General features: G+C 39.2%; 2 protein-coding genes and 3 long non-coding RNA genes across 5 annotated transcripts in view; 4 read left to right on the top strand and 1 right to left on the bottom strand.

The window, feature by feature from the left end:
• Nrx-1 (neurexin 1) overlaps nucleotides 1-21,491 on the bottom strand; it is a 600,022-nt gene that overhangs the window by 73,391 nt on the left and 505,140 nt on the right. Inside the window, exon 19 of the mRNA XM_033349833.2 lies at nucleotides 19,060-19,351. Coding sequence (XP_033205724.2) covers nucleotides 19,060-19,351 — 292 coding nt within the window. The remainder of the gene's footprint in view (nucleotides 1-19,059; nucleotides 19,352-21,491) is intronic.
• LOC117166131 (uncharacterized) lies at nucleotides 4,189-6,161 on the top strand. The gene is made up of 2 exons (XR_004466179.2): nucleotides 4,189-5,177; nucleotides 5,716-6,161. It is a non-coding gene; the product is annotated as an uncharacterized LOC117166131 (long non-coding RNA).
• On the top strand, nucleotides 7,437-8,576 carry LOC143303909 (uncharacterized). Its single transcript, XR_013060588.1, has 3 exons — nucleotides 7,437-7,454; nucleotides 7,869-8,108; nucleotides 8,447-8,576. It is a non-coding gene; the product is annotated as an uncharacterized LOC143303909 (long non-coding RNA).
• On the top strand, nucleotides 12,390-14,008 carry LOC143303907 (uncharacterized). The gene is made up of 3 exons (XR_013060587.1): nucleotides 12,390-12,471; nucleotides 12,707-12,988; nucleotides 13,883-14,008. It is a non-coding gene; the product is annotated as an uncharacterized LOC143303907 (long non-coding RNA).
• On the top strand, nucleotides 16,412-19,762 carry LOC117166129 (uncharacterized). The gene is made up of 2 exons (XM_033349844.2): nucleotides 16,412-17,128; nucleotides 17,338-19,762. Exons 1-2 carry the CDS (start codon nucleotides 16,749-16,751, stop codon nucleotides 17,363-17,365), a joined length of 408 nt encoding a protein of 135 aa, XP_033205735.1. The 5' UTR covers nucleotides 16,412-16,748; the 3' UTR covers nucleotides 17,366-19,762.

Below are 21,491 nucleotides of genomic sequence, written 5' to 3'. Positions count from 1 at the left end.
AAATTTCTGAATGTAAGATCAAACGACCTGAGTTTCTTTGAGAAGCTACAGTTAGTCGACTGGACGACGTTGAAAGAAGTTTCGAAAAGATCGCGAAAAAAATGGCGAAGGTCGCTTTTCACGTCTATTTTATCTGACTCCGTAATGAAAATTTTAACAGTACGTTCTGTACATTTATGTCTGCTATATACACGCTAAAGATTTAATCGAAATCGTTCGATGCGGAAGCGGGCAATCGTCGAAATATACAAAAATCTTTTAGACTTGTCACAGGGAAAGGCGGAAAGCGGCGAGAAGCTGCGATTCGCACAATTTTTCACCTTTTGTAGCTCGCAGCAACGTTAATGGCAAAATTATTTTGCATTAAAGAGTGTTCGAATATTAATATGAGCCGCTGCTTGTCGCAAGCAAACGATCAAGGTAATCGCGAATTTACGACTCTGATTCGAATTGAAAAATTGTTTACGAGCGATTGTTCCGCGTAGCTGGGATATAACGCGTTGCAAAACCACCTATAAATAGGAATTCGGCTAGGTTCAATCAAACAGTTGCTTGGAGCCTCAGAGAATCCTCAACTCTCAAGCATCGGTAGGTATACGCTTAAACTTTAATTTCTCAGCTTTAATTCCATTCCTCGTTACATTGCACGCGTTAGAAATGAATCAGATTATCACAGTCTCGATTATTTTCTTGTCCAAAAATTGCATATAAAGCTTCGCTTCTATCATAAATGTAAAAAGAGCAAAGATCCTTAGCCCTCTGACTAGGGAAATCTCGTCACTGGAATTTCCACTTCCTGAACGTAATTTTTTGTCGAACTTCAATTTCCAAAAACGTGGTTCCTTTCTTCCTACCAGTAAGTGGCGTTACAGTGACATATTCAGGGACTGGAGCTGGTCCAATGGAAATTAATTTGTTGCCAATATTGTGGACATAGCGTGAGATTAAGAATTCCAACATAGCTGACATCAAAAAACAAAAACTACACGAAGACTTGCGATACAGTCTCGTTTCCTCGTGTAACGCTGCTTATACAGAAGATCCCCCAATTTCTAATTAACCGTAGCTTCTTCTATCTGATTATATTTCCATCCTATTAAGAAATAATTAAGAAGAATTGGAATTGCATCATCCAACAGGTGAACCAAGTTGAACCAGAAAGCGCCATGAAGAACAAGCTGTTTAGTGCGACATGTATGGCCAGCATTCTATTTGCCATCCTTCTCATCCAATTTTCGATAACTTTATCGAATTCTGAACCTATTGTGCGCGGCGTGGTATCAGAGGAGCGGATGGGCAAAGACAACATTCCAGTTGCCAGAGACTTTATCAAACTGAGTAACCAAACCACTACCACGCCAAAATGTCCACCTGACCGTCCAGTATTTATCAGTGGACATTGCAGGGCAGTTTTTTAACTCGCCATTATCCAGTTAATAAGGTTTCTACGTTTCAAGATTCCGCGAAATCAATTACATCTGTCTCTGTTTCTGTTTGCCTTTCGTCGCTTCGTCGATGATATGCAGTGAACGTTACTCACTTGCTTATTGATTGTGCATATCTATGTAGTAGTATATTTATATATATATATATATATATTTGTACTATATATATATATATCTATATATCTGTACTATATATATATACCTATATGTAGTCCGTAATAAAGGGAGTAAAGGTTGCATTTAACGTGTCATGATTTATCAGCCTATTTAATTTACTTGTTTTATTTACCTGTTTAATTTATCGACGTGTTTAAATATACGCGGAAATATTTAAAAGAGCCACGAGAGGATATTCATGGTCGTACAATCGAATGTAATTGTTGAGGTTACTAGATGTACAAACAGGGAAACGCGTGGGTAAATTGTAAAGTGGAAAATATATTTTAACCCCTTAACCTACAACCACGGGCATAGCCCGTAGTACGATGATCGGGCCAAATATAATATACAGGGTGGTTGGTAACTGGCGGTACAAGCGGAAAGGGGGTGATTCTACGCGAAAAAAGAAGTGGGAAATATAGAATAACAATTTTTCGTTCGAGGCTTTGTTTTCGAGAAAATCGACTTTGAATTGCCGGTCGGTACGCGTGCACTTTATCGCGTCTCGTTATAACGGATCTCACTGTAGATCGTTGTCTCGATGGAAAAATTGAAAAGAAAAATTTTTATTCCATATTTTCGACTTCTTTTTTCGCGTAGAATCACCCCCTTTCCCCTTGTACCACTAATTACCAACCACCCTGTATAATAGCTTGTTTACGTTTTCCGCCCAAAATTCACGAACGTAAATCGTAGGTTGGGGGTTAATACAGAAGTGTAGGTACAAGTAGCAATATAATTTTGAGCTGGTCCAGATCCGCACGCTAGTGTGACGTCAATCCACATTAGAGGCCAGACGTGTGCAAGTACTCACCGCGTACCTTCAATAGCCTCAAGGACGCACCACATACTTAAACTTAGTTTTCATTTAAATTTAAATTTAAATTTTATTGTAAAATTTAATATAAAATTTAAATTCAATTTAAATTTTAGTTTATTAACCCTGTAAGTGTTATTGGTATATGGATGGTCCTTGGAACAGTCCTTAGGTTTATTATACGTTCGTACAAATTACGGAGGAAAAGCGGGAATTTACCTAACGGGAAAACTGATTTTCCCTATGAACAGTGTCGCCTACGAGCCACGTTCGTAGGAGGCTTCCTCCTCCTATCTTCGTTTATTAACGTGGACTATAATCAATTGGCATCGCGGATCGTTAGCCTCACTTTTCCCAACGAAAAGTGTGAACAACGAATCTGCGTTGTTAGCTCAAAGGGCACACCCACACCGAGCTTTCCTCCGTAATAATACGAGAATACCTCGGCACTGAAACTACAAACTCTCGTCAGTCGACATCTCTCAGACCAGTCGCGTAAACTGTGCTTATAAAGTTGTGTCATTTAATAAAGTTCGATAGAAAAGGAATATAAAGTTGTGCTACGGCTCAACCTTCTTGTCTTTGAAACCTAAGGCTTAATTTTACGTGACAGCTTCAGGGTTTTCAGTCATAGGGTAACACTGTTAGCGTGCGGATCGGCACCAGCTCAAATTATATTGCTTCTTGCACTTAAACTTCTGTATTAAAATATATTTTCTACTTTACAATTTATGCACGCGTTCCTCTGTTCATACGTCTAATAAACCTCAACACGTATCATTCATTGTTCCAATAGATCCATTCCTAAGACTTGCAGTACAATAATGAACAGAGTTCTACCTGGAAAATATTAATGACAACATGTGGAACGATGCTTGAGACTAACAGGCGAGAGACGAAAACTGTCCTATTGTAACTGTAGGAATGTCGACTTATATATAGGCGATTCTTGGACACGTTATATCCGATTTACGCGAAGCAGTCGCTGATAAACGATTTTCGAACCACGGACAGCGGTCACGAATTCGAGATTACGCTAATCGCTTCCTTGCAATGTATTTACGCAACTTGCCAGAGTTCGAATTTTGTTGCGAACGCTACATAAAAGAGGTAAATGTTTGACAGAAGAAGGGTTAAAAAATATTTGCAACTTCGAGCTTGAATCTCCAAGTGCATTTGGGAAAAACAGGCAGCACGTGTTTCGTACCAGCGATTTATACAACACACGATATATTTTGATATGATTTAGATATATTTAACAGATTAATTTAATAATTGGATAATTTAGATATATTTTAATATATTTAGATACATTAAAATATATTTTCATACATTGTATTATATTAATTAGATACATTTTAATTACTAAATATATTTAGATATATTTCAATGTATTTAAATACATTAAAATATATTTTCATACATTATATTATATTAGTATTATATTATATATTATGTTTATTCGACCAATCGCGGGGAGACGTAGTCGCTAGGAGAGACGTCAACGGGGGTCGTAAATCCCCGTTACGATTATAACAATCGACACCACGAATTGATCGATCCCCTGATTTCCGTTGAGATAATAGGGGTGATTGAGTTTGTATAACACTGTGATTCACAGAATTATAAATTATATATTTCCAACACTTAGATTACACTGATGAGCATAGATAGATAGATAATCACTTATCGCACGAAGATAAGATATATATGTACGTTAGAGCAGGGCTCTTATAATTAGATTTAGTGTATTAGTGGACGTAGCACTATAAGATATTTAGGAGAGGAAATGTATGCTCGACAATACCGAGACCGACTTTCGCGTTATGCTTAGACTGCCCCGATGGGCATTAGCGGTAGACTTAGTAGTTGACCTTTCCAACGATGTAGAAGAAGTGAAGTCGAGTGACGATGCTGTGTCGGAGGAAAGCTAAGGATGGGTGTGTCTAGCGCACGGGACCATCGGATTTGTTGGTGACGATTTTAGTTAGGAGAGTGAGGGAATAGGCTTCGTTGTTAATTGGTTAAACGAAGGGTCTTAACCGCCCTCGAGAGAAAGTGGTTAGTGGGAGGAAAGTTGCAGCATACGTGAGAAAAACTAACTTTCCCTTGTCAAGCCGTGGTAGACAGGAGTCTTTAGAAATTCTTCGGAAACAGACGTTTGTTTTGTTTGAAGGACCTCTACTAGGAAATTCCTGAGATTTATGGAAGATACTTAAGGCTATTGAGGATACGCCGTCTCTGGTGTCCGTCTGGCCCGCGGTGTGTGACCTGGGCCAGGCAGAGGGTCGCCCGGCGTAACATATTATGTTATATAATATAAATAAGTATTGAAATTATATATTAAATATTATCATATATTATATGTATATATCCTATCATATTAATATATTAAAGATATTAAAATACTCTACAAATACCCCAATATGATAGTAATATCGCAAAAGGAAACATTTTATATTAATAGGACGGTCTGTGCAATGCTTTATGATTCCATCGGGTGGAAGAAATCGCAGCGAGTTGCGTGAACGTATTTGCGAGAAAGCGATTAGTGCAATCTGGAATTCGTGACTGTTGTCCATGGTCAGAAAATTGTTTATCAGCGACTGGTTCGCGTAGCTCGAATACAACGTGTCCGAAAACCGCCTATAAATTGAAATTGGTATAGATAGAAACGAACAGTTGCTCTGAGCCTGCCACTGAAAATTAGTTAATCTCGAGTTAGTAGTCAACATTTCGTCAGTGCTATTTTACAGGTACGATTCTATTCGTTGTGACCACTTACAAAACGAATTAGATTATTTTTGAACGAATTGCAATAGTAGTTGATGAGCTTTCCGAAAGAGAAACATCAAACCTAACGTACAAATGCAAAGAATATCGATCGGCTGATATTTTTGTTCATTTTCCAAATATAAAAGGCACAAAGTTCTTCGATCTGTCGACTAGAAAAAATGATTAACTCGCTCCAATTTACGTGCTCGTTTAACAAAACAGCAATTTTCAAAAATATCATCTTATCCTTCTTGGAAGTGAATGGTATTATGTTTAAGATTGATCTGCCTTTCTTAATTCTTAATTCTATGAATATACGCTATAGCACACTTTCAGACGATTTAATTATCAATTCGAACATAGATGCTTCCAACACAATTTACCTAATTCGCTGTTTTGTCAGATGAGTGATTTTTCCCGACAGTTTTTCAACTCGTAGTTGGAGATAATTTCTCCAATCGCATCGTTTTTGCATCTTGCTAAGAGACAATAAATTTGAATTGCATTTACATTCAACAGGTGCATCAACTTCCGGAAAGTATCATGAATTGGCTGATAAGTGGAACACGCGCGATCGGTCTTTTCTACATCTTCCTGCTGGTGCAGTCATTTTTGGTTACTTCGTCGAATTCTGAACCTGACGCGATTTCTATGATGTCACGCAAGGCTGCAGTCACTGGTCCAGCTGCTAGAATCCGCTCTCGAAAAGTTATAAAGTCGACCATGTGTCGCAAGAAACATTAAGATTCCTCAAATTTATACGACTGACACGCATATCTTTGTTCCTGTTCCACCTCTTTTTGATCATCGACTTTCGCTTTGAATCTTGAGGAGCACTGACGTTGCAAGATTCAAAGGACGTCGATTGCTAATTGGTCGATTATTAGCTCACTGATTTTCTGTATTCAGAATCCCGTTCCTTGTCAATCGAATTACAAAGAATGCAATAAACGAGATAACGCAAACATTGAATTCCTTTCGATTTAGTTATAAACTCCACTTACAACATTTTTACAACTACGCAAATTCAGTCTCCTCACTGACTTACAGATGAATGTGCTTGGAATATACGATATATCAAAAGCAACAAATATTTTGATACGAGCTTAGGTTCCAACTATATCGAAATATAAGACACAGAGTATGTGGAACGAGTTACAATTATGCTAAGCCACGCAAACGTATCCATGACAGATCAAGAAGAATTTCAATATTTGAGTATGGAATTTACTTCTTTTTACCATTTTGCTACCAGAAAGTCTGCTTAAGATCATCTAACGATTTTTGCGACCAACCGAAATCCGTGGAAGTTTCGTCAATTCCCTTTGTAGCGTTAAACAAACTATCGTCATAGTTAATCGTCTTTTCTCGCTTCAGAGAAACGTAACGCGAGTAGATCTACGTGGAGCAGATGCGCAATGAAAGCGAAGGTACAGAGCGTTCAGAAGCTTCAGTGAGCGAAAATGAAAAGAATTTTTCAGTCACGAAATATACGAAGATTTTCAATTAAACGATCGTCCAGAATGCGAGATGAATTTTCTGCATTTGACAACGCTGTCGATGTAAACACGCACAATATTTGTCCAATATTTTAAGACTTTGCCACTTGGAGGAAACGCGACATATTGCGTGAATATACAGCGGCTCGCATTAACATTAGGATACTCTGTGAAATAGAATAAATTTCTGAATGTAAGATCAAACGATCTGAGTTTCTTTGAGAAGCTACAGTTAGTCGACTGGACGACGTTGAAAGAAGTTTCGAAAAGATCGCGAAAAAAATGGCGAAGGTCGCTTTTCACGTCTATTTTATCTGACTCCGTAATGAAAATTTTAACAGTACGTTCTGTACATTTATGTCTGCTTTATACACGCTAAAGATTTAATCGAAATCGTTCGGTGCGGAAGCGGGCAATCGTCGAAATATACAAAAATCTTTTAGACTTGTCACAGGGAAAGGCGGAAAGCGGCGAGAAGCTGCGATTCGCACAATTTTTCACCTTTTGTAGCTCGCAGCAACGTTAATGGCAAAATTATTTTGCATTAAAGAGTGTTCGAATATTAATATGAGCCGCTGCTTGTCGCAAGCAAACGATCAAGGTAATCGCGAATTTACGACTCTGATTCGAATTGAAAAATTGTTTACGAGCGATTGTTCCGCGTAGCTGGGATATAACGCGTTGCAAAACCATCTATAAATAGGAATTCGCCTAGGTTCAATCAAACAGTTGCTTGGAGCCTCAGAGAATCCTCAATCGGTAGGTATACGCTTAAACTTTAATTTCTCAGCTTTAATTCCATTCCTCGTTACATTGCACGCGTTAGAAATGAATCAGATTATCACAGTCTCGATTATTTTCTTGTCCAAAAATTGCATACGAAAGCTTCGCTAGTTTCATAAATGTAAAAAGAGCAAAGATCCTTAGCCCTCTGACTAGGGAAATCTCGTCACTGGAATTTCCACTTCCTGAACGTAATTCTTTGTCGAACTCCAATTTCCAAAAACGTGGTTTCTTTCTTCCTACCAGTAAGTGACGTTACAGTGACATATTCAGGAACTGCAACTAGTCCAATTGAAATTAATTTGTTGGCAATTTTCTGGACATAGCGTGGCAGGTTCAGTGTCACTGAAATTATCAAGTCAAACGGCAAATATATATAAGAAATTTCAGCTATTGCAAATTCAGAATCTCGAGCCAACTTGCAAGAAGCGCCATGGCAAACTGGTTCAGAGGAATAATTCGTTTAAGCAACGTTCTCTTCGTCATCGTTCTTATCCAACTTTTGGTGGTTTCTTCATATTCCGAGGCTGTCGACGACAATATGCATCTAGGGGAAGCACGGAGTATTATCGCACCGCGCAAGAGATGTCCACCTGGTCAGGTGAAGAGTCCAAGGGGATGCGTACCCTCGTAAGTTCACTGTTCGAATGTTTATAACTTTCTTACTCTTTCCGTGCTCTAATTTTTATTGCGATTAACATTCGCGCATCGTAACTACATTCGTTTTAATCATACTTTTATCGAATTGATTATTTTTCGAATATATTGAAAGTTGGTAGAAGGACAAGTGTTTTTTATTTAACTCGCATAACTTTTCTCCCCAACAATTAAACATTCTACCATTAGAATAATAATTCGATTAACCGATGAACGAAACAAATGTTAGCGATTAGTAACTCTGAAAATTAAAACACAAGTTAATTAAAATTGCGCTTAAACTGCTGTTACTGAATTTCTCTATGTTCCAGTGGTCCCAGCGGATAAACTCGAAGCAAGAGGAACTGGATTCGACAAAGCGATGAATGTACTTGCTATATTTTATATGCTATAAGAATTCTGCTTCATGTTTCAATTTGAATAAATGGAATATACAAAACACTCGACGTCTCCTCCGTTCAATTTGCCATTCGCCGTAAATTCCGATCGATTTCAATCCAAGAATCTGCGCCACCTGCTTATGGCTGGTCGTTGACGCGCAAAACAAGCGAACGCGATTCTTTACGACATCGACCAATGGTATAGTCGTGGCGAATTATTCTGGAAGAGCTGGTACGATGATCAATACGCGATACGAAGGATAATCCCAAACGAGTCGCTGCGATTTTTCATTGCGACTGTAAAAACACGCCGACTTGCTTATTATTTACCAACGCTATCTTTATCACTTGTTTATCGAGTTATACCGTTGGCGAACGTTAGAAAAATAACGAAGCGAATGCGGGAGGCCGGCGCAAGGGGACAGCCAACTGCTTACGAATCTAATCTCATTTCTCATAGAATAAATACGCTTTATAGGTCAGGTGCGTTGTTCATTTCAGCTACCTGGTAACGCATTCGCTTCGTCAATCGGATCATCTTTCGCGTAATCGTAAACCGGTGAAACTTCTTTTGCAATTCCAACTATCCAGACAGACTTCTGCCGGTTTCTTAGAAATTCGTAGTATCGCTAACGCGATAGTAAGTACCGACCGCGTTACTAACGTTAGTGTGACAGAAATAGCGCGGAACAATTAGAGACGACATTATCGCGATCGGAATGTCAGCAATTGAAATCGCCCTGATCGTAAAATACAAACGTTTTCGAGTATTTTCGACGAAGGAGTGGCAATGTTTCGCGTTACGACGAGTATACTCGTCATGCGTGAAAAATAGTTACAATTTACCGTTTAAATTGCGATTCAGTATTTTGATTTAATCGCAAAGTAAATCAGTCGTTTCATTGCAATTTAATTGCACACTATAACAGCTACACGTGCTCTGCGTTCGACGAATATACTCGTCGTCGTTTACTTTCTGCCACACATTTTAGGCTCGCACTTTTCGATCGGATCGTAACAGCTCGATCGACATGTCATTTTCCATCGCTTGTATCTTCCTCGCGATTATCGTATCGTCAACGTACGGTTCCCTGAGACAAGATAGCAGCAGTACGTGGATAATTTATGCACGACAATTTCTCTAACATTTACACACCATAAGAATTGTATCGTTCAATGGTAGCACGTAAAACACACGTAAGAAGCTCCCTAACTTTGTCGATCTTTAGATCTCACGTTGAGACTGGAAATAAGGATCGAATACATTCTCGAAATACCCAAATTTGACGATTGTTACAACTGTTACATAGATCATTTGGGAAGATGCAGAACTATATGGTAAGTCCCCTGCCATATTTTCCAATAGCTTTTTATTTATTTATCCACGTCCTTCTTCGCGTACTTTCCGATTAACGCCACATCGGCACATTTGACGAGTTAAATTTAAAAACATTTAAAAAACATTTAAATACATTTAAACAAATTTAAAAAAATTTAAAAACATTTATCCGTGTTACATAGGCCGAGCTATCGTTTAACATGATCGCCTCAACTATTCTCGTGGCGAATAAAAATGTTTTGCCATGGACGATACGACCTCGAGAGACTTTCAACTTGACATCTGACTATTTCCGAGTTTTTCATTTTTCAAGTAAGCTAAGTATAATTCATTCGGTAACTAGCACCATAAAACATATTTCTCTTTATTTCTCTTCTTTTTTTTCCCTTATCGTCACCCATTTACCGCTACATCCTGTTAGCGAAGCTGAAATTAAACGAAATTCAAAATACTCGGCAAACGAGTAAAGTAAGAGGAAACTGCGTGTACATGCAAAAATAAAAATTGCCTTCTCACGGGAATATTGCGGTTAGAAGTTGAATATAAAAAAGGCGAAACGCTCGAATTACTTTCTTCATTCGTCGGTGATCAGTCGTGCGGCTGTTTTCCTATTCAGCGCTGTGTATCGTGGGCCTCTTAAGCATCTCGTTAAATAGCTCGTGGACTTTAAATTTAAGGACGGTTGATCGCAAAGGCTACACAGCGAAGAACAGCGAGAATCGTTCGGTGGATCGGAATTTACAAGAAAAATCTTGCAGAAATTCCAAGATTATATCGATCCACCTCTCAAAAAAGTATCATGAAGAATCGATCGTTTCACGTATCGTGTCCGATCGTTGCGTTTTTCGTTCTTCTTGTCGCGCGACTGTCACTAACGTCGTCCACTGCTCGCACGATCGACGATAAATTGGAAAAATACTCCTCTCGGCAAGAGGACGCCACTCCATTATTTGCACTGTCAGAAATCAGAAATCGATCGGCCAAACGTAACACGGCGGAAGATCAGCATCGAACGAACGGGATGAATACCTTGGTAACGGACGTCGATAACGTGCAATCGTCGGAGAATGGAAGTTCCTATAAGAAGAAAACTAATCGGGTCGGAAAAATGAAGGATCGTTGGATTCGACGAAAGAAGCACCTAATCGGTATGTCTCGTTTGTTTCGTGGTTTCAAGTGTCCCAGAGGTACGCTGAAGGATCATCGGGGAAAATGCAGAAAACCTTACCTGTAGTACATTTCACGATGTTAATTTTATATTTGGAATATTCGACGTAATCGTGGTTATTTTACTTTCGACGATTAATCTGCGGATTCGCGAACACGCCGAGTTGCTACAAATTTTCTAATTGTTTGTTCGTCGATTAATACCAAGAGGAATTTCTAACCATTTTGTGTTTAAAAAATTTTTCTGCCTATAAATGTTCTTAGAAATTTTATCAAAGTGTACGGTATGGACACATCCCGAGTTTTGCAGATTCTGTAAATAACATCGAACTTGCACGTAAGAAATGTATACGCATAGGCAAATGCATCGTGCTACTTTAACCTTGTATTCTTTAAAAACATCACAGGAATATAAACAATTTGTCTACAGTTTCTGACGGTTTTGTATTTTAATTTTTGTGGCTATAAATGTTCTTAGAAATTTTATCAAAGTGTATGGTATTCGTTGATAGAAATTTTACTTTCGACTATTTGTCTAAAAATCGATCGACACATCCCGTGTTTTGCAGATTCTGTAAATAACATCGAACTTACACGTAAATTCGTCGTGCTACCTCAACTTTGTATTCTTTAAAAACATCAGAGAAATATAAGCAACTTGTCTACAGTTTCTGGCAATTTTCTCTCGTTCACCTATTGCACGATCTTCGTACAAATTCTTCGCCTCATCTGAAGCGATCGTAATGGATTTAACAATTAAATATCCCACGACCACGATGATTAACGATATCACGACGGTTGTGAGATTGATCGATTGATTGGTTGCGAGGTATTAAAAATATTTCATTAAAATTTTAGATACTTTATATTGTTCGGAATTATCGCGCTATTTCTCGCGTAACGACGATAAAGGAAAATGATCTCTGCAGTGATTTTTGTCGATTAATTATCAGTTCTATGAGCGCAGACCCTTTCAGGATGTAAATAGGTAGCCTTGAAGAACAAGCGTAATTTTTTATCTCAGTCCTTTCCAAACTGTTTGCTAACGTTTTAAGCCGCGCGATAACGGGAAAGCTGATCGATCAATCGGTTCACTCTTTTTACAAATTTCCCCGGCGATCGAACTCGCTAGTTAACTGATATCTCTGCGAACACCATAAACTCGATTTATCAGGCGAAAATATGTCTCTTCTAAACGCTACAACTTATTGTTCCGAAGATAGGCGCCGATAAGTCTACTGCTTTTTTATTTCTTCCATTTTATATTTTCATTATATGCAAGTTTCTAATTGGTCTGAGTAACTGGCTGGAGGTGGTTCGACAGACGTTGAAGAGGGGATTTGCGGCGTTATAAATTATTTTGCGAACCCTGCAAGGTAGGTTTCCTCATTTTTCTGCCTATGGTAACCCGCTGTCGACGAAATATTTGCAACGCTTCTTGCACTACACGGTAAGTCCTCTGCTCAGCTGCGAGTCCTTCGCTACTTGAAACTTAAACCTCTGGCACTCGGACGATGCGTTGAAAAATATGACAGATTTTCTAATTTCCTTCTCATTTTCAATCGTACAATTTTGTACGTCTCATACGAGTTATATTTCCCTACGTCTTCTACATTTCGTTTGGTAACGCGTTAGCAACGCTGATATCGCTTGTTATCACTGCACCGGATATTCTTTCAGTACAGCTGCGTTCAACGAGTCTCAGCAACTTTCTAAGTACAATGAGAAATTGGTACAGCGATATGCCATTTTGGACGAGTAGTTTCTTCATTTTTATAATTCTGTCGGCAACGACGTTAACGTTATCGAAATGCGAGACAATGGACGAGCCAAATATATCGGCGTCTCCGGGAATTAAGATGCGATCGGACAAGGAAGTCAACTTTAGGTATATAATCAATCCGCCTCTATTCAAATGTCCCAAACATCAGAAAAGGGATCACTTGGGAAAGTGCAGAGACATCCTTGTAAGTATGCTGTTACACCTTCTAGCATTTACGCCAGCTTTGGATAAATTACAGAAGAAAAGTGAGCTCGAATAAAGTTTAGTTAATTAGTTGATTACAATTAAGTAAAGTTTATTCGAACCGAAAGATAAAAACTAACTTCGATCGCTTTATTTTGTGTTTAGAGCAGGTGAATCGCTCTCGAATAATTTTGTATTTTATTTAACTCTCTGCAATAAGGTGACTAGTTTCAACGTTAAGTATCCAATGAAATATCTTTCATACGTGTACTCGAGCTGTGTGCGATCCGACAAAATTATTTTACCAAGATATTTCCTTTGAAAATTGCTTGAATTTCCATTAAGTACGATCTTAAGTGCGATAAGTCTGCGAGCTTGCGGACACCGGCATCTCCGATCGGGACAGCTTTGGCAGCAGAGAATTGAAAATTGTTTCACGAGACATTTATTCGAATATAAAATATCGTTTGAAACGTATAAACGTTTTAAAGTAACAGCCAAGTAGAACAAGACGAAATAGTTCGTTGTTCGGATATTTCGTTTAAAACAATATTTTATATATCTTGTTTTTTAATAAATTGTCCGATCGTTGATTATATTGGTAATTATAATAACACTGACTTCAAACGCATCGTTTTTTATCTACGTATATAAATGAATGACGTTACGAAATTCATTAAAAATAGTTGGATATGCAAAGTACAGAAAAGTACCAAGAAATGCGGAGAACAAACGAAAGCATTTAATGTATCGAATTAATTTCATTCATTTTGCGCTCGTTTTAGACCAACTCTTATAACAAACACTTTAGTCCAACGCGTATAACAAACACTGGTTCCATAAAATTTCCTCGCAATTTGTAACATTAATTTCATATTTTCTTTTCACATTTCAGTGGAGTTCTTAAAAACGGCTTTCAACTACAAAAATCGTGGATCTACTTGCGATAATTTTCACCTTACGAGTATTCTCCTCTCTCTTACGTTTGTAGCTACGACGAAATAAATCATTTTGAAAACAACATACGTCCAATGCTTGTTTCCTTCGCGCTGCACATGCTAATCGTTTACAAGTTTTCTATATGATAAAGGGAGAATTCTAAATGATAAAGGGAGAAACGAACCCTTTTTATTATTTTTTAAGTATTTATTAATCGACGAAAGATGCGAAGGAAGCAGAAGTCGTGGGAAGGATTTTTCGGAAAAATCGCTTGTCCGCGAACATCGCGTAAAAAGATTCGATTTACGTGAAATGGCTGGGATAAAAGGGACGATCTGTCCCTTAGGATAAAGGCAGGCGCCTCAGGTAGCTGCGATCAACGCTTACGCGACGTTTCATCATGAAAATCGGCGCGTGCACGTGGAAAATATTTTCCATCATCATCATCGTCATCAAGGAAACTGAAAAAATCGTGGAAAACACGATTAGAAGATTAGTAAATAAAACACAGACAGTAAACAGAAATGTTGATTACGAGTGTACGCTACTTCCGGATTTTTATTTTTCATTTTTTATGCGAGATGCAACTACAAAACAAAAAAAAATCTCATATCTATTTCATTTTTTTCCCGATTTCCAATGCTTCCGAGCAACTGGTAAACAGCGTGAAGTCGTTTCCTAGCGATAGCGAGGAGTCACGAGTTTGTTCAAGTTTGTTACCGTACGCGTAAAACGCTCCTTTTATTTCCCGACCACGCTCCGTCAAGAACAAAAAGTTATCATCGCTTTGAAGTCGTTTTACGGTTTCGTTTCACAGTTTTGTCCTTGTCTTTTCGAATATTTTACGTTCATTCGGTTGCCCTCGGATGCACTTGGAATATTTGTCCATAGCTTGTCCGCAGTTTTCGCGCTGATTACAAAATGCTCTTCCGTTCTCAACATTCCCAACCGTAAAACGCCGGTTTCGATCAACCGGTTGGCTGTTGCGACCTCTGCGAAAAGTCTGAAAAGCGCGCGCGGAAAATGTGTGGCGAAAAGTAAGCGATGACGAGTATACTCGTCAAATGCAGAGTACGCGTCATAGCGTAGAAATTGCAGCGAAATGGCTGTTTTATTTTTCTTACGCGTGACGAGTATACTCGTCGTGAAGAAATGGCCATATTTTGTGTTACGACGAGTAACTCGTATGAGAACTAAAACAGTCATTTCGTTGCAACTTATTTCGCACACAAAATATTGCCATTTCTTCACGACGAGTATACTCGTCGGAAACAGCTAACTGGTTACAGCTTGTGTACCATGGAACTTTGAATATCCGAGCTAATACACGTCGGTCGGATAATTGAATCGCTTCGCTTTCATATTTGCGAAGATTACATATCTCGAGTTTGCTGTTTTGTAAAAATCACGTTGAACAGAGACGAAGATTTCCATATAAGAATAAAATACAAAATTCCTTCAGATTCCATTTTCGTTGGCCAATTTTCTTTACAAGGAACGTGTAACGTAGAGAATATCTTAGGTCTTTTATTGTTTGGAAGAACATAAACTGAGATTGATAGATGGACAGAGGCATAAGCGTAACAGTCAGTGACAAACTTAATTAGTAGGTCAGAAAACAGAATCAGAAAAGAAATGAATGAAACGAGCGTGTAGCAAACATAGCAAACATTCTCAGAAAGCTTTAAAAGTCTGCAAACTGTAAACCAAGTCTCTTCCTTAGCCGTGAGACCGAGATGAAGATTAACCCACTGTTAAGTAAAGCAAAACGCAGATTATTTTGATGAACACTAAATAAAACATACATTAAATAATCCTAGTCGTACCGTGATCGTTTTTCCAATTAATTTCGATTAAGCAATACGCAAGACTGGTTGACGTAATCAAGCGGTGAGTAACGAAAGTACTTCAAGCAACAGGAAAACACAACTCAAACAACCAGATACTATAAATGAAATCTCATTCGTATAAATAAAGTACATTTTTAAATATCTTATTTCTACGTTACTTGTATCTTATTCAGTATCTTGTTTGTATATTTCACCGTGACATTTTGTTATAATTTTATCGGTTCGTTTATACGACGTAACAGAAGATACGTCGCGTTGGCAACTAAGTGATTGCGGATTTGGTCATTAGATGGCAATGACAAACTCCGCAATCACTTAGTTGCCAGGCGAATAACAACAACTCTGATAAAAGTGACTTTTTTCACAAGATGTTCGCGATATCAGAAACTTTCGCCAATGATCGCGCACACACGTGGCGTTTGTTTGGAATTTTCCAATTACAGGGGATCTCCAGGAAAACGATGATTAACAGCAACTTGTGGAAATACTCGCGTGCATTTTGTGATTATAAAAATTCCTCGAACGGTTTATCGTCTGGCAACTGTTATCAGTCGTTTATCGTGCCGTACCGTTGGTCAGTGTCGTTAATAAAAAGCGAGACGACGGTCGAGATGGTCAAAAACTGCTAATGATTCTAATCTCGCTTGTGGTGGAATATTGTGGTTACGACGCCGGATGCGTTTCTAGTTAAATTGCACGCAACAATCTGCTCTGCAGATCAGATCGCCTTTTATTTCAATAGTGGTCAGTCGCACAAGACCTTTTCGTTGTTTCCTATCTGTCGGTCAGTTTCTCGCCGAGTTTTTCCACGTGGACGACTGTGTTGCGAAATAGCTGCACAGCCAACGTAATCGTCGATTGTAGCTCGCAAGGTAGCGAGAAAAGTGGTGCGTGATAATCAGCGACGACATCGTCAGACGTTCGTTCAAAGTAGCGGAGTTTTCAATCGAATTGTCTCGGTGGAAGGGAAAAATGAGACCGACCGGCGTGCAATTTTTCATCGGCATTTCCTTCCTTCTTCTCGTGCCTCGATCGTCATCAACGTTGACAAAACTGACCACGTTGGACGATGTGGTGCCCGATAAGTGGAGGGTCGTGTCTTCTGGTCAACCTCCGCAAATCGAGCTCCGCTTGTTCAAGAGTCACACGCCAGAGGACAAGACTTGGTCGAGCAGCATGGAATATACGATCTCGCGGAGCACCGACGAGTCGGAAAACCAGGACGCGGATGAGAAAGCGACAAGCGCTAAGCCGAAAACGCAGCTCGGGTCTAGGCACATCATTCGAGGCGCCAGGTTCAGGTGTCCCACCGGTCAGCGAAGGGATCACTTGGGAAAGTGCAGAGACGTCTTGTGAGTGTTCCATCGTATCTTCTCGAAATTTTCCTATTCTTCTAACGTTCCAATCATTCGTCTGTATTTCCATATTCTGTCCGCGTCGTGAACAGCATCTTCTTTCTCGTGTACTTGATTAAACAGCTGCATTTTGTATTCTCTACAAACAGCCTGCGATTCTCTTGAGTACCTTTCGCCTGATCATCCAAATTTTTATCCAATTTCAGCGTGATACCGGTTAAAAACGATGTATAAGCGCATTGGACAAGAAACAGCGCAGAAGACGTAGAGCCTCGTGAAAATTCCATCATCCAGCGACGAGTTTCTTTCTTCTCCTTAAAGTTTTCTCTTAAAAAAAAAAAAAAAAAAAATAAATAATAAGAAGAGAACCTTCGATGTTCTTTTCTTCCAACTTCTTCTCTCACTTGTTACACGCTTACACGGATTCGGATCGATATCTCGGTCGGACTGAAGGATCGTCAACGTGATGCTGACGTAATGAGACGAGATAAAGCGATTTTCGAAGGTATCAACGGTATCGGTGTATTATTTATACGCCAATGCGTCTGATGGATGTTATTACGCGCGGTACTCATCGATTTTCGACTCTTTATCTCGCGGCGCGATATATCGGCCGAGCCAATCCCTCTTCGCTTCTGCCACCACGCGATTTATCGTTCACGGGATTTTCGAAATTCACCGTGATTCATAAAGTAATATTTCGCCTTCCAACTATCCCGATACGCTTTTACCCTGGTCGAAGGTCAGCGATATATCACTAAGCAACGTTTCTTACTTCGCGGCTCGAATAAATGCTCGCCGTGTTTTATATTTGAAGCATGCAGAGCTCCGGCTATAAATTAGATTTCCGCGTTTTATAACGCGGTATCACGTCGGCTTCGCTTTTTCCGTCAACGTGTACGCGTGTCAAAGACGACATAAATGTCCACTGGGTTCGTTACTTGCGCTGCAACGTCTACCGTTACAGAGGAGCATAAATGCGTTACGCGTGCTGCACCAAACGTTTCATTAGCATTGTGATAAGGCTGGACACTATGGCGATTTATGCCGGTCGAATTAGAAACGTAGTCTGCGCAGTTCTACTAAAATTAGAGGCAAATGCAGAGATGAATGTACCATGTTCGAACTCGTTTAACACATGAACATTTAATAATAATAATGTGATCATACATGTTCGGATTTGTCAGTTAAAACAACCATTTACCAGTTAGCTGCTGCGACCTGTTCGAGAAATGTAAGCGATGACGAGTATACTCGTCAAAGACTGCGATGATTATAATTGCAATTTAGTAATCGCAGTCATTGACGAGTATACTCGTCATCGCTTACATTTCTCGAACAGGTCGCAGCAGCTAACTGGTAAATGGTTGTTTTAACTGACAAATTCGAACATGTATGATCACATTATTATTATTAAATGTTCATGCGTTAAACGAGTATACTCGTCAAAGACTGCGATGACGAGTATACTCGTGAAAGACTGCGATGACGAGTATACTCGTCAAAGACTGCGATGACGAGTATACTCGTCAAAGACTGCGATTACTAAATTGCAATTTAAACAGCAAATTGCAACTACTTTTCACGCGTGACAAGTACAAGAACCTGGTTAAAATAGCAAATGGGCTTCTTAGTGTCTGGTAAGTTCAATCTTCTGATGGAAAAACGAATATCTTGAGAAACATGTAACGATAGTAAAAATAATTGCGTTAAAGTTGCGCCGTGTTTTCTCGAAATATGACGAAAGATATATGGAAAATTGTATGTGATCGTATTGTATAACCTTTGAGAGGCGAGAAAACTCGCGTGCAAGATTCCTGCGAATTTCCTACTGCGAATGTTTATGTCGAAGCTCTTCCACAGAGATTCGACATTCCACTCGAGAAATTGTCGAATGAAAATGGCGAATTTGAAAAGATATTACTCACCGATGTACAAGATTCCATCCAGGTCGAGGTTCTCGTTGCTGCCCTGACTATTGACAGCTGTCACATGGTCATCGACAGCGAGCGTGTGTCTTTTTGGTGCCGGCCTTCCGATGCTCACTGCGTGCCATTTGCCGTCGTTCAGCCTAGACCTGGAAGTGTCCCTGACCCTGACCGGGCCGTCACCCAGGTCGAACACGTAATGAATGTGTCCGTTGACCAGCTCCACGGCGATGAAGTCGCGTTCTCGACCGGCGTTGTAGAGAATTAGACCGTTCGCTTCGCGTGTTCTGAACTGCAAGGCGAGAAACAGCGTGTTAATCGACTTAAACAAACGTAAGTTTCCCTTTGTAGCTGCTGGCCCTGCATTTGCGACGACCAGCTTGCGGATAAGGAAATCGCGGATGAGAATTTTGGATGGGAAATGCAAGTAAAGTATAAATGAGAAATGAGTAAGCGCCAGTGTGTACGCCACTTAATGCGCGCTGTTGAAGAAAGAAGGTGGAAGATGAAAAGAGAAGAAGTTGAAATTGAACCTGCTGATACGTTTGTAGAATGTACGAAGTGTAATATTTGAAATTGAAATTCATATCGAGGTGAATTAAAATAAAGAATTGTTTCTAAATGATTTACCTGATTTTTAGTATAAAATAGATGTATTTTTCTTATATGTGTTTTAAATAAAAATAGCAAAGGTGTCGTTAAATCTTTCTTTTCAATCAAATTTTCAATAAAATGTTGCTCAAGTCTGAGTTCAGGCGACGAGTTAACCCTCTGCCTGCGATCCTAATTTTCACTGTACGCTGTATCGTTTATGTTCATACGATGCTTTTTAAGCTTCCGTGTTTCAAAAGATCCTCAAAATTCTCGAATATTCTTCCAAATTTTTACAACATCCAATACTTTTTATCGTTGCACGTCACCTTGCTATCTTTAACCAGTTAGTTGTCGCGAGCTCTTTGAAAACTTCGAAAAGTGTATATCTAACATCGCAGAAAGTAAGCGACAGCGAGTATACTCGTCGAAGACTGCAATTACTAAATTGCAATATTTTAAACAACAAATTGTAACTACCCTTTACACGTAACGAGTATGCTCGTCATAAGACAAAATATTGTTATTTCTTCATGACGAGTATACTCGTCAAAGACTGCAATTACTAAATTGCAATTTTTTAAACAACAAATTGTAAGTACCCTTTACACGTAACGAGTATGCTCGCCATAAGACAAAATATTGCTACTTCTTCGTGACGAGTATACTCGTCAAAGACTGCAATTACTAAATTGCAATTTTTTAAACAACAAATTGTAACTACCCTTTACACGTAACGAGTATGCTCGTCACAAGACAAAATATTGTTATTTCTTCATGACGAGTATACTCGTCAAAGACTGCAATTACTAAATTGCAATTTTTTAAACAACAAATTGTAACTACCCTTTACACGTAACGAGTATGCTCGTCATAAGACAAAATATTGCTACTTCTTCGTAACGAGTATACTCGTCAAAGACTGCAATTACTAAATTGCAATTTTTTAAACAACAAATTGTAACTACCCTTTACACGTAACGAGTATGCTCGTCATAAGACAAAATATTGCTACTTCTTCGTGACGAGTATACTCGTCAAAGACTGCAATTACTAAATTGCAATTTTTTAAACAACAAATTGTAACTACCCTTTACACGTAACGAGTATGCTCGTCACAAGACAAAACATTGCTATTTCTTCGTGACGAGTATACTCGTCGAAGAACAACTAACTGGCTAAACAAAAACGCGGAAGAAATGAAAAATTATCGGTCGAAAATTACGCGGATGGAGGGTTAATTAACAGGCGTCTGTTCTTCCAAAAATACAAGTTCGATCGCGAAGATCGATCGTTCTCTTTGCACGACTATCAAAGCCGCGCTTCTCTTTCAAGAGAAAAACTGTCGATGGAATTAAACGAGCGAGCCGGAAGTTGTATGAGAGGCGATGGAAAAACAGCAGAAGCTCGTCGATTACAGTCGACGTAATTACGAAGGTGACGGCCAGAGGAGAGCTTGTCTGTCACTTGACACGGAAGAACGGCGCATGATTGGGTTTTTACGTGCGCCAGCGTCACACGTGCCACGATTAATCCGGAGTTTGTGCATCGATTCGTGAGCACCGAGCACCGATCCAGGCCAGGATGGATCTAACTGGGCGAACCTTTTGTGGGGACGCGTCACCGTTGACATTTCATTTCCTCTGTGGTTCCTGAGCCACGGCACGCGAGTTTCCCAACATGGGTCGAACCACTTTTCCCACCAGATATTTCAACTGGCCTTCGCAACGCTTTCGTTCGCGTGCAAGTAACATCTTCGACGTTTTCAAACTTTGTTAAAGTTGAATTTTGCGCGGAATAATCAGACACCTTGTATGTTGCTGCACCTTGTTCTTTCATTT

The sequence above is a fragment of the Bombus vancouverensis genome, chromosome 17 (assembly GCF_051014615.1).
Source record: "Bombus vancouverensis nearcticus chromosome 17, iyBomVanc1_principal, whole genome shotgun sequence".
Classification (NCBI taxonomy): domain Eukaryota; kingdom Metazoa; phylum Arthropoda; class Insecta; order Hymenoptera; family Apidae; genus Bombus; species Bombus vancouverensis.
Note: the sequence above shows the minus strand (reverse complement) of the source record. Positions and strands in the feature narration are given on the sequence as shown.